Source organism: Rhinatrema bivittatum, chromosome 5 (genome assembly GCF_901001135.1).
Source record: "Rhinatrema bivittatum chromosome 5, aRhiBiv1.1, whole genome shotgun sequence".
Lineage (NCBI taxonomy): Eukaryota > Metazoa > Chordata > Amphibia > Gymnophiona > Rhinatrematidae > Rhinatrema > Rhinatrema bivittatum.
The window spans coordinates 12,814,890-12,832,065 of record NC_042619.1 but is presented as its reverse complement, the minus strand read 5'-3'; the positions used below and the strand labels follow the sequence as shown (position 1 = coordinate 12,832,065).

At 49.9% G+C, this 17,176-nt stretch overlaps 1 protein-coding gene across 6 annotated transcripts in view; it reads left to right on the top strand.

Moving 5' to 3' along the window:
* Window positions 1–17,176, top strand: part of NUMA1 (nuclear mitotic apparatus protein 1) — a 503,280-nt gene that overhangs the window by 411,922 nt on the left and 74,182 nt on the right. For 5 of the 6 annotated variants that reach the window (XM_029602025.1, XM_029602029.1, XM_029602023.1 and 2 more), the window contains one exon: window positions 9,624–9,760. In XM_029602025.1, the coding sequence (XP_029457885.1) occupies window positions 9,624–9,760 (137 nt within the window). The remainder of the gene's footprint in view (window positions 1–9,623; window positions 9,761–17,176) is intronic. The other variant, XM_029602028.1, reaches the window with a different exon arrangement.

Genomic DNA, 17,176 nt, shown 5'->3' with positions numbered 1-17,176 from the left:
TCAGTCCAAATCAGAGGCCCTTTGCTAATCAGCGATCAACAGGGTGTTTACCTCTTGAGGTCTCTCGGTTGGGTAGTCATCCTTACAAGAGTCGGCTGGTTCCCTCGCAATCCTTGGAGTTTCTGGGAGCCCTGTTCGATGTGCGGCAGGGAAGAGTTTTCCTTACCATGGACCGCATTGCCAAGCTGCAGGGACAGGTTCGACACTTGCTGTCCAAGAGTGTCCCCAGAGTCATGGATTATTTGAGTCTCCTAGGATCGATGACTTCAACGCTGGAGTTAGTCCCATGGGCCTTTGCACATCTGCGTCCATTACAATCTGCATTACTTTCCCGGTGGAACCCAGTCTCAGAGCAATTTTATTTGCCACTTCCTCTGACGGAGGCAGCAAAGGACAGTTTAGGTTGGTGGCTCCTCTCAGACAACTTATCCCAAGGAGTTTCCTTGGTAATGCCAGAGTGGACAGTGGTTACCACGGATGCCAGTCTCTCTGGCTGGGGAGTGGTTTGTTTGCAGAAATCAGTGCAAGGGCTATGGTCGCCGGAGGAATTGAGGTGGTCGATCAATCGCCTAGAGACCAGAGTGGTCTTTCTGGCAGTGCAAGCTTTCCTTCCACTCCTTCGGGGGAAGTCGGTCAGAGTCCTGTCCGACAAGGCGACCACGGTAGCCTATATCAATTGGCAAGGAGGGACCAAAAGCCATCCAATGGCAGTGGAGGTGCAACAGTTGATAGCCTGGGTGGAACAGCATCTACTCAGCATCGCAGCATCTCACATAGGCGTACAAAATGTCCAAGCAGACTTCCTCAGTCGTCATCACCTCGATCCCGGAGAATGGGAGTTAGCAGACGAGGCGTTTCAACTCGTCTGCGACAAGTGGGGTGTACCCAGTATGGCTCTAGTGGTGACATTCCAGAATGCCAAAGCCCCCCACGCTTCTTTGGTCGCCTCAGAGAGATGGGAGCGGAAGGCGTAGATGCCCTGGCCGACCAACGTCTTGCTGTACGTGTTTCTGCCTTAGCCTCTGATAGGCAAGGTGCTCCGACGCATAGAACTTCACCCTTCGGAGGTGATTCTTGTGGCTTCAGAGTAGCCGAGACGGCCTTGGTTTGCTGATCTCCTCAACCTGTCAATTGCGGAACTTTTGCGTTTTCGGGAGTTCCTGGTACTTCTGCATCAAGGCCCCGTCTGTTTGGAAGAGCCAGATCGCTTTTGTCTAGCGGCTTGGCTTTTGAGAGGCAGCCTCTGAAGAGTAAAGGTTATTCGGATGCAGTAGTCGCTAATCTTTTGCGGTCCCACAAGCCATCCACTTCCCTGACATATGTCCGGGTGTGGAGGGTGTTTGAAGTTTGGTGTGTGCAACATGATGTTGTTCCTACCCAGGCTTCGGTGTCTATTCTGTGTTTTCTACTTTATCGTGTAGTTCCCTGAAAGTTCAGGTAGCAGCTCTCGGTTGTTTAAGGGGTACAATCCAGGGAGTTTCTAGCTACACATCCGGATGTGGCTCGTTTTCTTCTGGGAGCGAAGCATCTGCGACCTCTGATTCGATCTCCTTGCCCTTCTTGGACTCTGAACATAGTGCTCAAAGCTCTTTGTACTGCGCCTTTTGAGCCACTACAGAGGACGACGTTGAAAGATCTTACGTTAAAGGAGATTTTTCTGGTTGCTATTTCCTCTGCACATAGGGTGTCGGAGTTACAGGTTCTTTCATGCTGGGAGCCGTTTTTGCGAATTTCTGATTCTGGAGTATCTTTAAGGACGGTTCCTTCCTTTCTTCCGAAGGTAGTATCGTCGTTTCATTTGAATCAGTCTGTGGACCTGCCATCATTTTCAGATGTGGACCGGTCGGATCAGTCGTTTCACGAATTGAGAAAGCTGGATGTTTGGGTGTTGCTGAGGTACCTGGAAGTTACGAACAGTTTTCGAGTATCTGATCACCTCTTTGTGCTATGGAGGGGTCCAAAACGAGGTAATATTTATTTATTTATTTATTTATTTATTGGTTTTTTTATATACCGGAAGTTCCTGTATACAGGCCACCGGAAGTTCCTGTGGCCTGAAAAGCCACAATCGCCTGTTAGCTGAAGGAGGCGATACGTTCTGCTTATTTGCTCCGGAATAGACCACTACCAGTGGGTCTTCGCACCCATTCTACTTGTTCGCAAGCAGCTTCTTGGGCAGAGTGCCAGCAGATCTCACCTCAGGAGATATGCAGAGTGGCTACCTGGAAGTCGTTACATACCTTTGCAAGACATTACCGCCTGGATGTTCAGACACCGGGTTTCGGGGGATTTGGAGAAGGGGTTCTCCGAGAGGGCCTCTCCGGATCCCATCCCAAGTAAGTCAGCTCTGGTACATCCCAGGAGTCTGGACTGATCCGGGTAAGTACAGGGAAAGGAAAATTGGTTCTTTCCTGCTAATTTTTGTTCCTCTAGATTGCTTGCTGTGAACTTTAGAGTCCTCTCCTGGGGGGATGCTGGGAGCAGTATGCTCCCAGCATCCCAGAATGAGCCTTCCGGTCCTCTTCTACAGACCTTCAGATACCTGAAAAGTTTTAATGATGCACAATCAACAAACCTTTTCCTTTAGAAATAGGGGTCATGAAATGAAACTCCACAGAGGATGAGTCAGAACCATCAGGAAATATTTCTTCATGGAGAGGGTGGTGGATGCCTCGAATGCCTTTCTGGAGGAGGAGGTGAAGTCAAAAACAGTGAGAGAATTTAAAGGGGCATGAGATAAACACTGTTGATTCCTAAAGGCTAGAGGATGAAGAAAAGAGTGCATGGAGGTAACTTGCTGATGTGGCAGTTACTACCCTTAACCAATAAGCCTTTATACTGTTGCTGCAACTCCAACATTGCTCTCTACTTCAGTAGCAGGAGGTAAACAAGAAATTGGACTAAAACAACAACCAACAAGGGGCCTAACTTTGATGGTCTGGGAAACTTATAAATATGGGGGTGACTTAAACTTATAAGGAGTGGCAGAAACTATCATAAGCTTGCTGGGCATACTAGATGGACTTTTATGTTCCTTTGTCTTATGATGATAGTGTTTCCTCGTAGCATCCAGGCTGTTGAGGTGTAATTATTTGAGGTTTCTGTAAGACAAAGAATAGTACAGTGGTTTTGATCCTAAGTAGTACTGAGTGGTTTTTTTGTATTGTATATTTACACTCTTTGTAGTAGCCTATAAAGAGTGACATCAGAAAGCCTTTTAATCTGTCTCATTCTGGTTGGAAGACATAATCCATGCATCTGGACTGGCCTGGCTGGACTCAAAGAAAGAAAATTATCAGGTAAGAATAAATTTCTCCTTCATGGCTTTTAATTTGTCCCTTGCATATAAAGCTACTCCTTCTCCATCTCATCCTTTCTGGACAAGAAGTAGAAATCCTCTTGGTGATTTGGCAGCTAATAAGGAAAACTGTGATGGTAAGGTTAGAATTTTATGGTTCTCATTGGCTAGTGGAAATTGGTTGGTCATGTGACCAAATCAGATTTTATGCTCACCCTTGGTCACATGATTTATGTCCAGGTAAGTATTATTTTAATGGGAAGTATTTAAAATTGTTCGACTTGTAGAGCTCAGATGTTCCTACACCCTAAGGGCCATATATACAAGTCTTCTATCTGGCCACAGGAAACATTCTTGGACAACAGAACCTAGCAGTAGATGTGAAATTAGACCTGAGAGCATCTAAGCATGCATAGGTTATAAACCTAAAGGAAAGCATGTGGGTAGAAATAGTTGAGATTTTTTGGTAGTTTAGTGCTTTTCATTGTATGCTCTTTATCTCCTCATTCATTGCATGCTCTTTGTCTCCTCATTCATTGTATGCTCTTTGTCTCCTCATTCATTGCAGGTCCCATGTGAGAGATAATTTTATGTTTGTGAAATCATCATTTCCTAGCGTATAGCAGATGGACTCAAAACAAGTGGGTATAGTGTGCTCGTGCTAGCAGTTGGAGACAGATCTGACGTCAGCACGGGTACATATACCCCTCAGGAAGTGCAGCAATTCAGTAATTTCCGTCTCCAAAGCAGTTTGTTTGGAGCTAACTCACGCTCGCTGAGCGGTTTTTCCAAATTCTAACGACTAAATTCATAGAAGAAACCTACCTGAAGACAAGCCCCGCACTCCTGCGGTGATACCATTCGGTCCCTCCCCCAGTTGAGTTTCCCGAGGCGATTTCCGTGGTCCCCTCGGAGGTAAGAGCCTCTGTCCGGTGGCCGACTCGCGGCAGGGACCTAGCCCCCAAGTGAGAAGGGCTTGAGCGCGGCATAGAGGCAGCCTCGGTCCCGGCGTGGACTTGGCCCCCGAGCGAGACTAGTTCGGGCGCGGCCTAGAGGCAGCGGGTGCACTTCCTCGAGCGAGGCAGTGACGGTAATCACCCTCTCCCCCCACAGCCGGAGACCGCCCGGGTTGCAGCCGGGAAGCGCCGAAGACAAGGTAAGGCGTACATCTTTACTTGTTGGTCTCCGAGGAAGCGAGGATTAGCAGAGTCTGCCTACGGGGCAACCCGCCAAGGGGGTCGCCATTTTGCCTGCCTGCTCGCCTTCTGCCCTGGTTCGTTACCGTGCAATAGGCGCCCGTGGATAGGCGCACGTGGACAGGCGCACATCTTTCGTGCATATTACAAAACGCAGACTACAGCTGGGTTCACAGACGAGATGGAGCATAAGAGAGCCCATGCGTCAGCGGAGCCGGAACCTCCAGAATCAGGCATAAGCCTCTGCTCTGCATGCAACCTCAGAGCCACTCAGAGCGAGGAAGCAGACTCCCTATGTGCCCAATATGAAGAGGCCCTGGGAGTTCCAGGCCAGGACTGGTCGCAGCCCAGCGTACTTGCCAGTTCCGAACCTGAGAGACCTGGTGCCCCTAAGGTCAGATCCGGCTTCTCTCTCCTGGGTGGAATTATTCAAGGGGATTCATGCCTTTGTCACAATGCAGTCTGCTCCCCAAATGGGTCCATACATACCGAATGACCCGGCCCCTGGACCCTCAAGGCCTAGGCACGGCCACTCGCCACCCGGAAGCCCCACTTACGGGGATTCAGATTGTTCTGAGGAAGATGACGAGCCCCCCGAGGAGGGAGAACTTCCCTCGGGGATTGAACCATATCTGACCATGCGGCGTTTTTCTGAAAGAGGATTTCCCAGGCCTGATTTCACAATGCCTGTCGGAACTGGCTCTCCCGGGCCATGACACCCCAGGGAACCTAGAATGAACACCCTGTTAGAGGGCCTGTGCCAAACGACTCACCATTTCCCCCTCCTACAAGCAGCACAGCAGCTAATTGATCTGGAATGGAATGCGCTGGAGGCCTCATTCAAAGGGGGTCGGGCCTTGGCTGGCATGTACCCCTTAGACCCGGCAACCAAGGAGATGCTGGTGTGCCCCCAGGTAGACGCCACAGCGCAATTGTGAAGCGCACCACCATTCCGGTGGAAGGGGGGACGGCCCTCAAGGATGCACATGACCAGTGCATTGACGCCATTGTGAAACAAGCCTTTGAGGTGGCAGCCATGTCCCTACGAATTGCGACCTGCTGCACCGTGGTGACGCGTTCCTGTTTATCACAGGCTAGGAACAACACCCCGGGAGAAGAGATGGAATCAGCTCTCTCGTTCCTCACTCATGCAGCCTCCGACCTAGTCCGTACGGCAAGGGAGTGTCATCCTCAGTGGCAGCCAGGAGACAGCTCTGGCTACATAATTGGTCGGCCGACTCCTCCTCTGTCTCACGAGAATGCCCTTTAAGGGATCCCTCCTGTTCGGCAGAGACCTCGAGAAACTGGCCAATAAATGGGGCGCCTCTCCGTTACCCCGTCTACCAGAAGATAGGTCAAGGAGGAGCCAGCGCCCTTTTCCTAGACCATCCAGAGGTAGAAACTCTCAGCGCTTCAACCCTTACAGGACTCGCTACCAAGTACCTCTTTCGCAGGCCAGGAACCAGTCCTTTCGGACTAAGCGCAACAAGAGGGGAACCGGCTCGGGTTTGGGTCCCGGCCGTACCCCACAATGACAATCAGCCGACCCATCCGGGGGTAGCAGCCATAGGGGGCAGGCTAACCCTCTTCTACCGCAGGTGCGTCGATTACCTCGGACCAGTGGGTCCTCGCCATCATTCGAGAAGGGAATTACCTGGACTTTCTTCAGCTCCCGCCGGACAAGTTTGTGGAATCTCCTTGTTCGCCCCTCAAGAGGACGGCACTAGAAGTTACCTTGCGGAGGCTCCTGTCCCTAAAAGCCATAATCCCAGTGCCTGCAGAGGAGATAAATTCTGGGCATTATTCCATTTATTTCATAGTGCCGAAGAAGGAGGGCACTTTCAGGCCTGTCCTGGACCTCAAGTCAGTCAACCGGCACCTGCGGGTCCCCAGCTTTCGCATGGAGACTCTGCGGTCTGTCAAAAGTTCAGTACAGCCAGGGGAGTTTCTCACCTCCCTAGATCTGTCGGAAGCCTACTTGCATATCCCAATCCATCGGGATCACCAGCGCTATTTACGCTTCAAAGTCCTGAACCAACACTTCTAGTTCCGAGCTTTACCCTTCGGGTTAGCCACCGCGCCGCGGACCTTTACCAAGGTCATAATAGTAGTGGCGGCGTCACTCAGGAAGGAATCCTCGTCCATCCTTACCTGGACGATTGGCTGATCAGGGCAAAGTCACAGGAGGAGAGCCACCAGGCAACCAACAGTTATAGCTCTTCTGGACAGCCTAGGATGGGTAGTAAACTTGAACAAGAGTTCCCTACAGCCTTCTCAGTCGCTGGAATACCTAGGAGTCCGATTCGACATCCAGGAAGACAAGGTCAGTCTGACCTCCAAGAGGAGATCAAAGTTCCGGAATCGTCTGCTGGCCCAGCTGAGTGCCACCCGGCCCACAGCTTGGGATTACCTACAGGTCCTCGGCCTTATGGCATCCACTCTGGAGGTGATACCATGGGCGCAGGCTCATATGAGACCATTACAACGCGCCCTCCTATCTCGGTGGAGCCCACGATCACAGAACTACACCGTACACCTACCTCTACCAGCCAGAGTGCGGAATCAGCTACGGTGGTGGTTGCAGCCCGGCCACATGAGCCGGGGGTCAAGAATGTCCTCCCCAACCTGGAACCTGCTCACGACGGATGCCAGCCTGAACGGATGGGGAGCACATTGCGAAGAACTCATCACCCAAGGGCGGTGGAACAGAGAAGAGTCGGGGTGGAACATAAACTGACTAGAGGCACGGGCAGTCAGGCTAGCATGCCTGCGATTTGCCCACAGACTTCGAAACAGAACGGTCAGAGTGATGTCTGACAACGCCACCACAGTGGCAGAACCAGAAGCCGACAGGTATCCCTAGAAATAGCCCCCCTGATGACTTGGGCGGAAGCAAATCTCCAGGACATCTCCGCCGTCCACATCACCGGGAAGGACAACCCCACGGCAGACTTCCTCAGCAGAGAAAGCCTAAACCCGGGGGAATGGCAGCTGTCGCCCACAGCTTTCCAGATGATTGTGGATCAGTGGGGGACGCCGGGCATGGACCTACTAGCGGACAGGTCCAACGCTCAAGCACCCAGGTATTTCAGCCGCAGGCGGGATCCTCTATCCCAGGGGATTGATGCCCTGGTACAGCCATGGCCTCAGGGGATCCTGCTACATGCTTTTCCTCCATGGCCCCTGCTGGGCGCCATTATACACAAGATTCAGTGGCACAGAGGACTAGTTCTTCTAGTGGCCCCGGACTGGCCAAGAAGACCCTGGTACGCAGACATGAGAAGACTACTGGCAGGGAATCCACTGCCACTGCCTCCACACAGAGACCTGCTGCGGCAAGGTCCCATCCTCCACGAGGATCCAGCTCAATTCTCTCTTACGGTCTGGCCATTGAGAGGGCTAGACTGAAGAAAAGAGGATACTCGGGGCCGGTAATAGATACACTCCGAGCACGCAAGTTCTCCACATCACTAACATATATAAGGATCTGGAGAGTATTTGAAGCCTGGTGCGAATCTCGTGGCACCAATCCACATGCCGCTAAACTCCCTATCATTTTGGATTTCCTGCAAGATGGACTTCAGAAGGGTCTGTCCCTCAATTCCATCAAGGTTCAGGTGGCAGCACTATCCTGCTTCGGTCCCCGGAGCGACGGTAACAGCATTGCCACACACCCAGACGTTTCACGTTTCCTGAAAGGAGTCAAACACATTCGCCCACCACTGAAGTGGCCAGTGCCCTTGTGGAATCTCAACCTAGTTTTGGAATTCCTAGCGGGACCTGCCTTCAGACCCCTCCGAGGCCTGTCCCTCCGTCTGTTGACCTTGAAGATGGTGTTCCTGCTGGCCGTATGCTCAGCACGCCGCATCTCAGAGCTACAGGCGCTGTCCTGCCGTGATCCGTTTCTCCGAATCACTCCAGAGGCTATCCATCTTCGCACGGTTCCTTCCTTCTTACCCAAAGTAGTCTCACACTTCCACCTCAACCAAACCATATCCTTGCCCACCACGGAAGGTTTGAAGAAGTCAGAAGAAGGTCGAATACTACGCCATCTCGACATCGGCAGGCTTCTGTCCAGATACCTGGAAATGTCAGAAGCAGTACGAAAGACAGACCACCTGTTCATCCTTCACAGCGGGAAGAGCCAAGGGGAAGCAGCCTCACAGGCAACCATCGCCCGCTGGATCAAAGAAGTTATCAAGGCAGCCTACGTAGAGGCAGGAAAACCACCACCTCTACAGGTCAAGGCTCACTCTACCAGAGCGCAAGCGGCCTCTTTGGCAGAAACTAGGATGCTGTCGCCTACAGAGATATGTAAAGCGGCAACGTGGTTCTCCCTCCATACCTTCTCCAGATTCTACCGTCTGGACGTCCAGGCCAGGGAGGACACAGCATTTGCGAGGGCAATCCTGAATGGACCTCGGGCAGCCTCCCGCCCAGTCCGGGAGTAGCTTTTGTACATCCCACTTGTTTTGAGTCCATCTGCTACATGCTAGGAAATGTAGAGATTACTTACCTGATAATCTCGTTTTCCTTAGTGTATGCAGATGGACTCAGCATCCCGCCCGGCTGCTGGCATACATGGGGATTCACCGACTCGCGGTAAGCCATGTTTCTTATAATAATAGGCCATCCACCCTGCCGGGTGTCGACGCCTTCCGGTTGAGAACACTGGCGGTCTCCAGCTACTATCAATCGGTCAGGGTAATCCTGTTCCTTTAATCGATCGATCAGTCACACATATATCCATACAGCTTTTGCAAGGAAGATTACTGAATTGCTGCACTTCCTGTGGGGGTATATGTACCCGTGCTGACGTCAGATCCGTCTCCAACTGCTAACACGAGCACACTATACCCATTTGTTTTGAGTCCATCTGCATACTCTAAGGAAAACAAGATTATCAGGTAAGTAATCTCTACATTAACTGCCAATGTGAATTAGTGTCTGTAGGGAAAGTAAGCTATGAATGCTTTGAGAAGTTTGAAAACACAGAGCTAGAGTAAGTTCTTCAGGAGTCAGAATGTATTTTGTTCTTGCTTTTGCCCTAAAGAGCTCCTTCACTTGGCCTCTGTTTGGAACAAGGGAATCTTAAGCCTTGGTTCTCTTTTTTTATTTTCCCATTGCAGGTAAGAGCAGTTTTTATTTGGACACATGTCAGGATGAGCCAGATCAACTAGAGGACTGGAATCGGATTGCGGAGCTGCAGCAGCGAAACAAGGTCTGCCCCCCTCACCTGAAAACTTCCTACCCACTGGAGTCCAGGGTAAGAATCAAACCCATGAAGAATTATTCTCCAGGGCTTGGACATCCCTATGGACAAGAGGATTAACAATGCACAGTCTTATCAAGGCCAGTGGGTTAAGGAAGAAATTGAGTGGGCCTCCCCTCCATACCCTAACCCTGCTTCAGTTTTTGGGTTCTTTCACATATAACCCTGCCCCTTGATCATGGGCCCAATCCTTGTCCATTTTTCTGGCCTCCACCCCACCAATCCCAGTTTCTTACCTTCCATCTCCCCCACCATGGGCCTTGCCATACAACCCAGATCCTTTTCTGACACTCCTCCCTGCTGATGCTGGGGTCTTCTTGTCTTCCTAACTCCACACCTTTTACCAGGATAAGGGAAGAAAGGACTAGGCCCAGATCAGTTTTTTTTCCTTATCCTGCTTGACCAGTGCAGACATGTGGGTTTATACCAGTCTTTCAGCAGATGGAGAACTAGAACTTAGCAGCAACAACATTACTGCTATAAGGAGTGGTGCAGATGAGACACTTGCCAGTATTCTCTGTCCAGAAGATGGTGGCACATGCCGGACTGGTGCCCTAGGAATTCTAGGCTCCTGATATTCAGTCTCTGGGCCTCTGCCCTGGTGGACTCTACTCCCAGGGCAGCTATTTTATTTATATGATTTATATTCTGCCTTTCAGCACTTCAAAGTGGATTACTGTCAGGTACAGTAGATCATTTCCTATCCCCAGAGGGCTTACAGCCTACATTTGTACCTGAGGCAATGGAGGGTAGAGTGACTTGCCCAAGGTCACAAGGAACTGAAGTGGGATTTGAGCTCTGGATTCCCTGGTTCGCAGCCTGCTGCTGTAACCATTAGGCTACTCGTCTGCTCTTCTGGCTGTGTTCCCTGGCAGAGCACATTCTTCAGCTGCCCAGGACAATGGCTGTTGAGCTGGTACTCCTGATTGAGAAGGGCTGTCAGTTTTTATGGTTGAGGGTTCTGCTGGACCTAGTTGAGCAGGGAGGCAACAGGTGAATCAGGACTCCCTTCGACCTCAGATTATTAGTCGCTTCCCCTTCTTTGCCTCTTTCTCTTTGGGCATTTCCCCCCTTCTTTTCTTTGACCCATACTGATAAAGCATATTGGGTAGGGAGAGTAAAGGCCTAAAGGGGTAGCAGGAACGGCTATTACCGCTGACCAAAATTTGTTTCAGCACGTCTGGCTGCAGATAGAGATTCTCATCTGCCTCAGGAGACTCTAGAGAGTGGGGAGGGGGGGGTCCCTTTCGGCCAGCCGAGGTTGGGAAGGGGATGGTGAATGTTTTGACCGACTGGGAGTGTGAGTTTTCTCAGTGGGTTACCACAGCCTTTTCTTTCTGCTTTGGAGCATGGCTGAAAGGGGGCTACTGGTGTGGGTGCAGGGGCTGGAGCTTTTACAGTATGGGCTGTGATGGGAAATAGCCACTGAGGTTTTCAACTCTCCCATGTGTAGGAAATCCAGGTAGCAGAAGGAGCAGCAAGCTACCATGGCAGATTGTGTGCCAGCAGGAATGGCCACTGTGTTGAATTTACCACGCAACTCTCATTTTTTTGGACCCAGATCCAGCTCAGGCCAGATCCTTTGATCCTTCTGTATTGTCCTCTGAAGGGACAGGGCCCAAGAGCCTCAGCAGGACCCTTCTCTTTGTCCCCAGGAGCAGTTCTCTCCAATTTCTTTTTTGGTACCAGGTATTTTTGCCATGCAGAAGCCTGGTTTTGGTGGTGGGGGGGGGGGGGGGTTTCTGAATCTCTGTGGCCTGGATCTTGTACCAGGCTGCCTCTGCATGGGGCTCAGTACTCAAACATCCTAGGCTGACCTGAGGGCTACTGGACCTGTTGGAGGAACTTTTTTACACCCTACCCTTCACAGGTTCCCCCAGGGCTCAGTGGAGGATAGCAGGACAATTAACTCCCTGGAAAGCAGGGAGGAGGGGGAGCTGTCCTCTGGATGAGAGGATTGCTTGGTCATCAGGCTTTTCTGGAAGAAGCTTGCTTCCTATATCTCAAGTTTTTCTTTGCTCTAAATGACAGTCGAGTGGAGGAGGCTCCTGAGGGAGACTCTTAAGAGGATCAGGACATTTAATCGCTTGTTCCCTGTACGTACCCAGATCAGTCCAGACTCCTGGGTTTTACCTCCCCTCCAGCAGATGGAGCCAGAGAAGTTTTGACAGCCTCTGCCCTATACACTGAGGTGCCATCCACAGTCCGTCAGTATTTCTCTGTCTCCAGCAGATGGTGGAGGTGCAAAACTCAGTCTGTACTGATTACTTAGTTGGAAAAGAAAGGTTGTAGACAGATTAGATTTAAAAAAAAAAAAAAAAAATGAAACAGGACAATCAAAGATTTTGAGGAGAATTCCATTTTTCTGTTATGGACCTGTTGTTTCGGGAGTGGGACACCCCAGATCTGGGATTAAAGGTCTCTAAGGCAATGGATCGGCTATACCCTTTACCAGAGGAGGCTTTGGATCTCCTTAGGGTTCCCAAGGTGGATGCCGCTGTCACGAAAAAGACCACTATCCCGGTTACGGGTTCCACGGCCCTCAAGGATTTACAGGACCAGAAATTGGAACTGCAGCTTAAGATTTTTGAAGTTTCGGCTCTGGGGGTCCGAGCAGCGATGTGCAGTAATTTTTCCTTGAGAGCCAGCCTTCGCTTGGTACAGCAGCTGCAGGCCAATGAAGCACTGTCGGAGGAGTAAGCCCTTCAGGCGTGTCGCCTTGAGGCGGTGATCACTTACAGTGCAGATGCCCTTTATGATCTGTTGAACGTCTGCCAGATCCATGGTTTCCGCTGTCTCGGCTCGTCGCCTGCTTTGGTTGAGAAACTGGTCAGCGGATGTTTCTTCCAAGGCCCAGCTAGGTTCTCTGCCCTTTAAGGGCAAGTTGCTGTTTGGCAAAGACCTGGAAGATATGATTCAATCCCTGGGGGAGATTAAAGTTCACCGGCTTCCGGAAGATAGACCCAGGTCAAGGGGTTCCTTTTCTTCTTGGTCTCGTTACCATGGGAGTCGGAGGTCTCCAGTTCCTCGGTCTGCTGCTTCCTCTTTTAGACAAATTCCTAGTAGGCGGCAGTCTTGGTTGCAGTCCTTTTGCGAGCGGCGTTTCAGTAGGTCGGGTGGTACCCAATCGGCACAGGGAGGTAAGCCTCAGTAATGATGTGCGGCCGGTCCATTCCTCGATAGCGGTGATAGGGGACAGACTGACTCTGTTTTACGAGGAGTGGTCCAAACTCACAATGGACCAATGGGTCCTCTCTGTAATAAGACCAGGCTACGCTTTAGATTTTGCACGCCGTCCCCAGCATCAGTTTCTGGTCTCCCCATGCGGTTACACAGCAAAGCGGCGAGCGGTAAAATGGACATTGCAGCGTCTTCTAGAGCTCTGCGCAATTGTACCAGTTCCTCGAGCGGAAGGGCCAGTACTCTATTTACTTTGTGGTACCATAAAAAGAGGGAACGTTCCCATCCATTCGCGATTTAAAGCGAGTCAACAGATGCCTTCGGATCCCTCGATTCCGCATGGAGATGTTACGATCCGTCATTGTTTCCTTAAGAACAGGGGAGTTTCTGGCATCCCTAGATCTGACGGAGGCATATTTACACATCGGAATTCGGACAGATCACCAGAAGATCCTCAGGTTCTCTATCCTGGGACATCATTATCAGTTCCAGGCTTTGCCATTTGGGCTAGCTACTGCTCCCAGGACATTCACCAAGATAATGGTGGTAGTGGCTGCGCAGTTACGACGGGAAGGATTCTTGGTACATCCGTACTTGGACGATTGGCTGATTCGGGCAAAATCGGAAGAGAGTTATCAATTGGCTATTCACCATGTGCTTCAATTGTTGCAGAATATGGGGTGGGTGGTCAACTTTGCCAAGAGTCATCTGATCCCCTCCCAGTCATTGGAGTTCCTGGGGGCTCTGTTCGACACGCAGCGGGGCAGTGTGTTCCTCACGACAGACTACATTGTCAAGCTTCAATGTCAAATTCAAGTCTTGTTGTCCAAACATCCTCCGTGAGTCTGGGATTACTTGCGGGTTCTAGGTTCCATGGCATCTACTCTGGAATTGGTTCCATGGGCCTTTGTTCATTTGCCCCCTTTACAGTCAGCCTTGCTTTCTCAGTGGAACCCAATCTCCGAACAATTTCATCTGCCGCTGACCGATCCCGCGAGGTCCAGTCTGGATTTGTGGCTCTGCTGAGGCAACTTGAGCCGAGGAGTCCCCCTGGTGGTTCCCGAGTGGACAGTAGTTACCACGGATGCCAGCCTCTCCAGTTGGGGAGCGGTGTGTCTGAGGAAGTCAGTGCAGGGGCAATGGTCTCAAGAAGAAGCTCGGTGGTTGATCAATCGTCTGGAGACCAGAGCGGTACGCTTAGCAATACAAGCCTTCCTTCCGCTTCTTCGCGGGAAGTCAGGATCCTGTCCAACAATGCGATCACAGTGGCTTACACCAATCGCCAAGGAGGGACCAAGAGTCAAGCTGTGGTGGCGGAGGCCCAACAGTTAATTGGCTGGGTGGAGCAACATTTAGTCAGCCTAGCGGCATCCCACATAGCAGGGTCCACAATGTTCACGTGGACTTTCTCAGTCAGTAACGTCTCGATCCAGGAGAATGGGAGCTCGCCGATGAGGCCTTTCAGTCCATCTGCGACAGGTAGGGCACTCCCAGTATGGATCTGATGGCGACGTTCAAGAATACCAAGGCTCCCTGCTTCTTCAGTCGCTGAAGAGAGACTGGAGCGGAAGGGGTAGATGCTCTAGTTCTTCCCTGGCCCTCAAACATCCTACTTTGTGTTTCCCCCCTGGCCTCTGATCGGCAAGGTGCTCAGGCGAGTGGAGCTGCACTCAGTAGACGTGATCCTCGTTGCTCCAGAGTGGCCGCGACGTCCGTGGTTTGCGGTTTCAGGATCTCCCGAATCGTCTGCATCAGAAGCCCGTCTGTTTCGACCAGGCAGATCGCTTTTGTCTAGCGGCATGGCGTTTGAGAGGCAGCATCTGAAAGGTAAAGGCTATTCGGATGCTGTGGTGGCTACGCTTTTGAGATCTCATAAAACGTCCACTTCCCTTTCTTATGTCCAAGTATGGAAAGTCTTCGAGTCCTGGTGCGTGGAGCGTAAGGTTGTTCCGACTCGGGCATCTGTGTCAGATATTCTGTGTTTTTTACAAGCCGGACTAGCCAAGGGGTGTCATGTAGCTCCTTGAAGGTACAAGTGGCATCTCTTGGTTCTCTGCATGGTACCTTACAAAGGGTGGCATTGGCGGTACATCTGGATGTGGCTTGTTTTCCTCGGAGAGCCAAGCACTTGCGCCCAAGGCATCCTTGTCCTTCCAGGAACCTAAACCTGGTCCTTACTGTCTTGTGTGCTGCACCCTTTGAGCCTCTGAAAAGGGCAACATTAGAAGACCTCACCTTAAAGGTGGTGTTTCTTGTGGCTATTTCATCGGCTTGGAGTGTCCGAGCTTCAGGCGTTATCCTGCAGGGAGCCCTTCTTAAAGATTTCGAATTCGTGAATATCGTTGCGGATGTTTCTGTCTTTTCTCCTAAAGGTGGTTTCCACTTGAATCAATCAGTGGAGCTTCCATCTTTCGCAGATCCTCTGTATAAGGACTTGAGGAAGCTAGATGTTCACAGAACATTACTGCACTATTTGGAAGTCTCGAACAGTTTCCGCGTCTCAGATCATCTTTTTGTGCTGTGGAGTGGTCCGAAAAAAGGTAATATGGCATCTAAGACAACAATATCCCTTCTGGCTGAAAGAGACTATAGCTTCAGCATACTTGCTGCGTGGTAAACCTTTACCGGTTGGTCTTCGTGCTCATGCTACTCGTTCCCAGGCGGCGTCTTGGGCGGAATGTCAGGCAGGTTCTACGCGAGAGATTTGCAGAGCGGCAACATGGAAATCTCTACATACCTTTGCGAGACGCTGCAGGCTGGATGTACAGGCCTGGGTTTGGGAGGCTTTGGAGAAGGTGTGCTGAGAGTGGGCCTCTCCGGATCCCATCCCAGGTAAGAGAAGCTCTGGTACATCCCAGGAGTCTGGACTCATCCGTGTACATACAGGGAAAGGAGAATTGGTTCTTACCTGATAATTTTTGTTCCTGTAGTACCACGGATCAGTCCAGAGTCCCATCCGCTTAGGGCATAGAGGTAACGGAGAGACCGCTCGTTCAGCATTTTGTTCGTTCTGGCCTGCAGATCAGTATTGTATACTGTGCTATACGAGTTCTGTTCCCATTTGGGGTTAGTGATTCATTTCAGGTTTTGTTACTTTATATAGTTTGGTTTTGAACCATTCTGATTTGTGACTGAGTAATACTGATGGACTGTGGGTGGCACCTCAGGGTATAGGGCAGAGGCTGTCAAAACTTCTCTGTCTCCATCTGCTGGATGGGAGGCAAAACCCAGGAGTCTGGACTGATCCGTGGTACTACAGGAACAAAAATTATCAGGTAAGAACCAATTTTCCTATGTCTGAATGGGAAGTCTATGATGGCGGTCTCAGTGTGGCAAGGCTTGTGACCAAGCTATATCCTCTTTTTAATGGAACACAATCAACATGGATTTACCCAAGGAAAGTCTTGCCGAACAAATCTGCTTCATTTTTTTTGAAGGGGTTAATAAACATGTGGATAAAGGTGAACTGGTAGATGTAGTGTATTTGGATTTTCAGAAGGTGTTTGACAAAGTCCCTCATGAGAGGCTTCTAAGAAAACTAAAAAGTCATGGGATAGGAGGTGATGTCCTTTCATGGATTACAAACTGGTTAAAAGACAGGAAACAGAGAGTAGGATTAAATGGTCAATTTTCTCAGTGGAAAAGGGTAAATAGTGGAGTGCCTCAGGGATCTGTACTTGGACCGGTGCTTTTCAAATATCCTTTCCAGATCATATATCTATATATATAGCTGAAGAGATAAACCCAATCAAACATATTAACATTAAGGATACTAAACAAACGAACCCATGGTATAATGAAAAAATAAAGTAAATCAAGAGAAAGCTAAGAAAAAAAGAAAAAAAATGGAGGAAAAATAAAAACAATGAAAACTTAACAAAATACAGAAAACACCTAACATTCTATAAACAAGTCATTCTAGATACAAAAAAACAGTTCTATAGCTCTAAAATAGTAAAATATGAAAACAACCCAAGAACATTATTTACCATAGTAAAAAACCTCACTAATGACAAATCCGAATCTCCACAAACCCTTCCAGAAAATAGATGCAACGAAATTGCAACTTTTTTTAATGACAAAATTAAGAACCTAAAAATTAAAATACCAAATACTACGAAACAAGAAATTAAAATGAAAAAAAGAGAAATCAAACAATGGTCAACATTCTATGAAGTATCAGAATTGGAAATCGAAATTTTGCTAAAAAAACTAAATCCCGCCCCACAT